The sequence below is a fragment of the Condylura cristata genome, unplaced genomic scaffold (assembly GCF_000260355.1).
Source record: "Condylura cristata isolate star-nosed mole 26May11 unplaced genomic scaffold, ConCri1.0 scaffold00034, whole genome shotgun sequence".
Lineage (NCBI taxonomy): Eukaryota > Metazoa > Chordata > Mammalia > Eulipotyphla > Talpidae > Condylura > Condylura cristata.
Genome location: NW_004567135.1, coordinates 2,591,428 through 2,591,876, shown reverse-complemented (window position 1 = coordinate 2,591,876; position 449 = coordinate 2,591,428). Strand labels below are relative to the sequence as shown.

Genomic DNA, 449 nt, shown 5'->3' with positions numbered 1-449 from the left:
CCCGCCGAGCCCCAGCCCCAGAGCTCAGCCCCCAGCCGCCCTGCACCCCCAACCCTGCTCTCCCATGTGCCCCAGACCTGCCCAACGCGCACGGGCTGGCCGTGGACTGGGTGTCCCGAAACCTGTTCTGGACGAGCTACGACACCAACAAGAAGCAGATCAACGTGGCCCGGCTGGACGGCTCCTTCAAGAACGCAGTGGTGCAGGGCCTGGAGCAGCCCCACGGCCTCGTCGTCCACCCCCTGCAGGGGTCGGTCCGGGGCCGGGGCCGGGGCAGGGGCGGGGGCTGGGGGGTGGGAGGACGATGGGGCTGACCCCCCCGTAACCCCAGGAAGCTCTACTGGACGGACGGTGACAACATCAGCATGGCCAATATGGACGGCAGCAACCGCACCCTGCTCTTCAGCGGCCAGAAAGGCCCCGTGGGTGCGAGCCTGCCCTCCGCCCGC

General features: G+C 70.4%; 1 protein-coding gene across 1 annotated transcript in view; it reads left to right on the top strand.

The window, feature by feature from the left end:
• The window catches only part of LRP1 (low density lipoprotein receptor-related protein 1), a 66,782-nt gene that overhangs the window by 41,214 nt on the left and 25,119 nt on the right, over nucleotides 1-449 (top strand). The window contains exons 21-22 of the mRNA XM_012732281.1: nucleotides 16-250; nucleotides 332-426. Coding sequence (XP_012587735.1) covers nucleotides 16-250; nucleotides 332-426 — 330 coding nt within the window. The remainder of the gene's footprint in view (nucleotides 1-15; nucleotides 251-331; nucleotides 427-449) is intronic.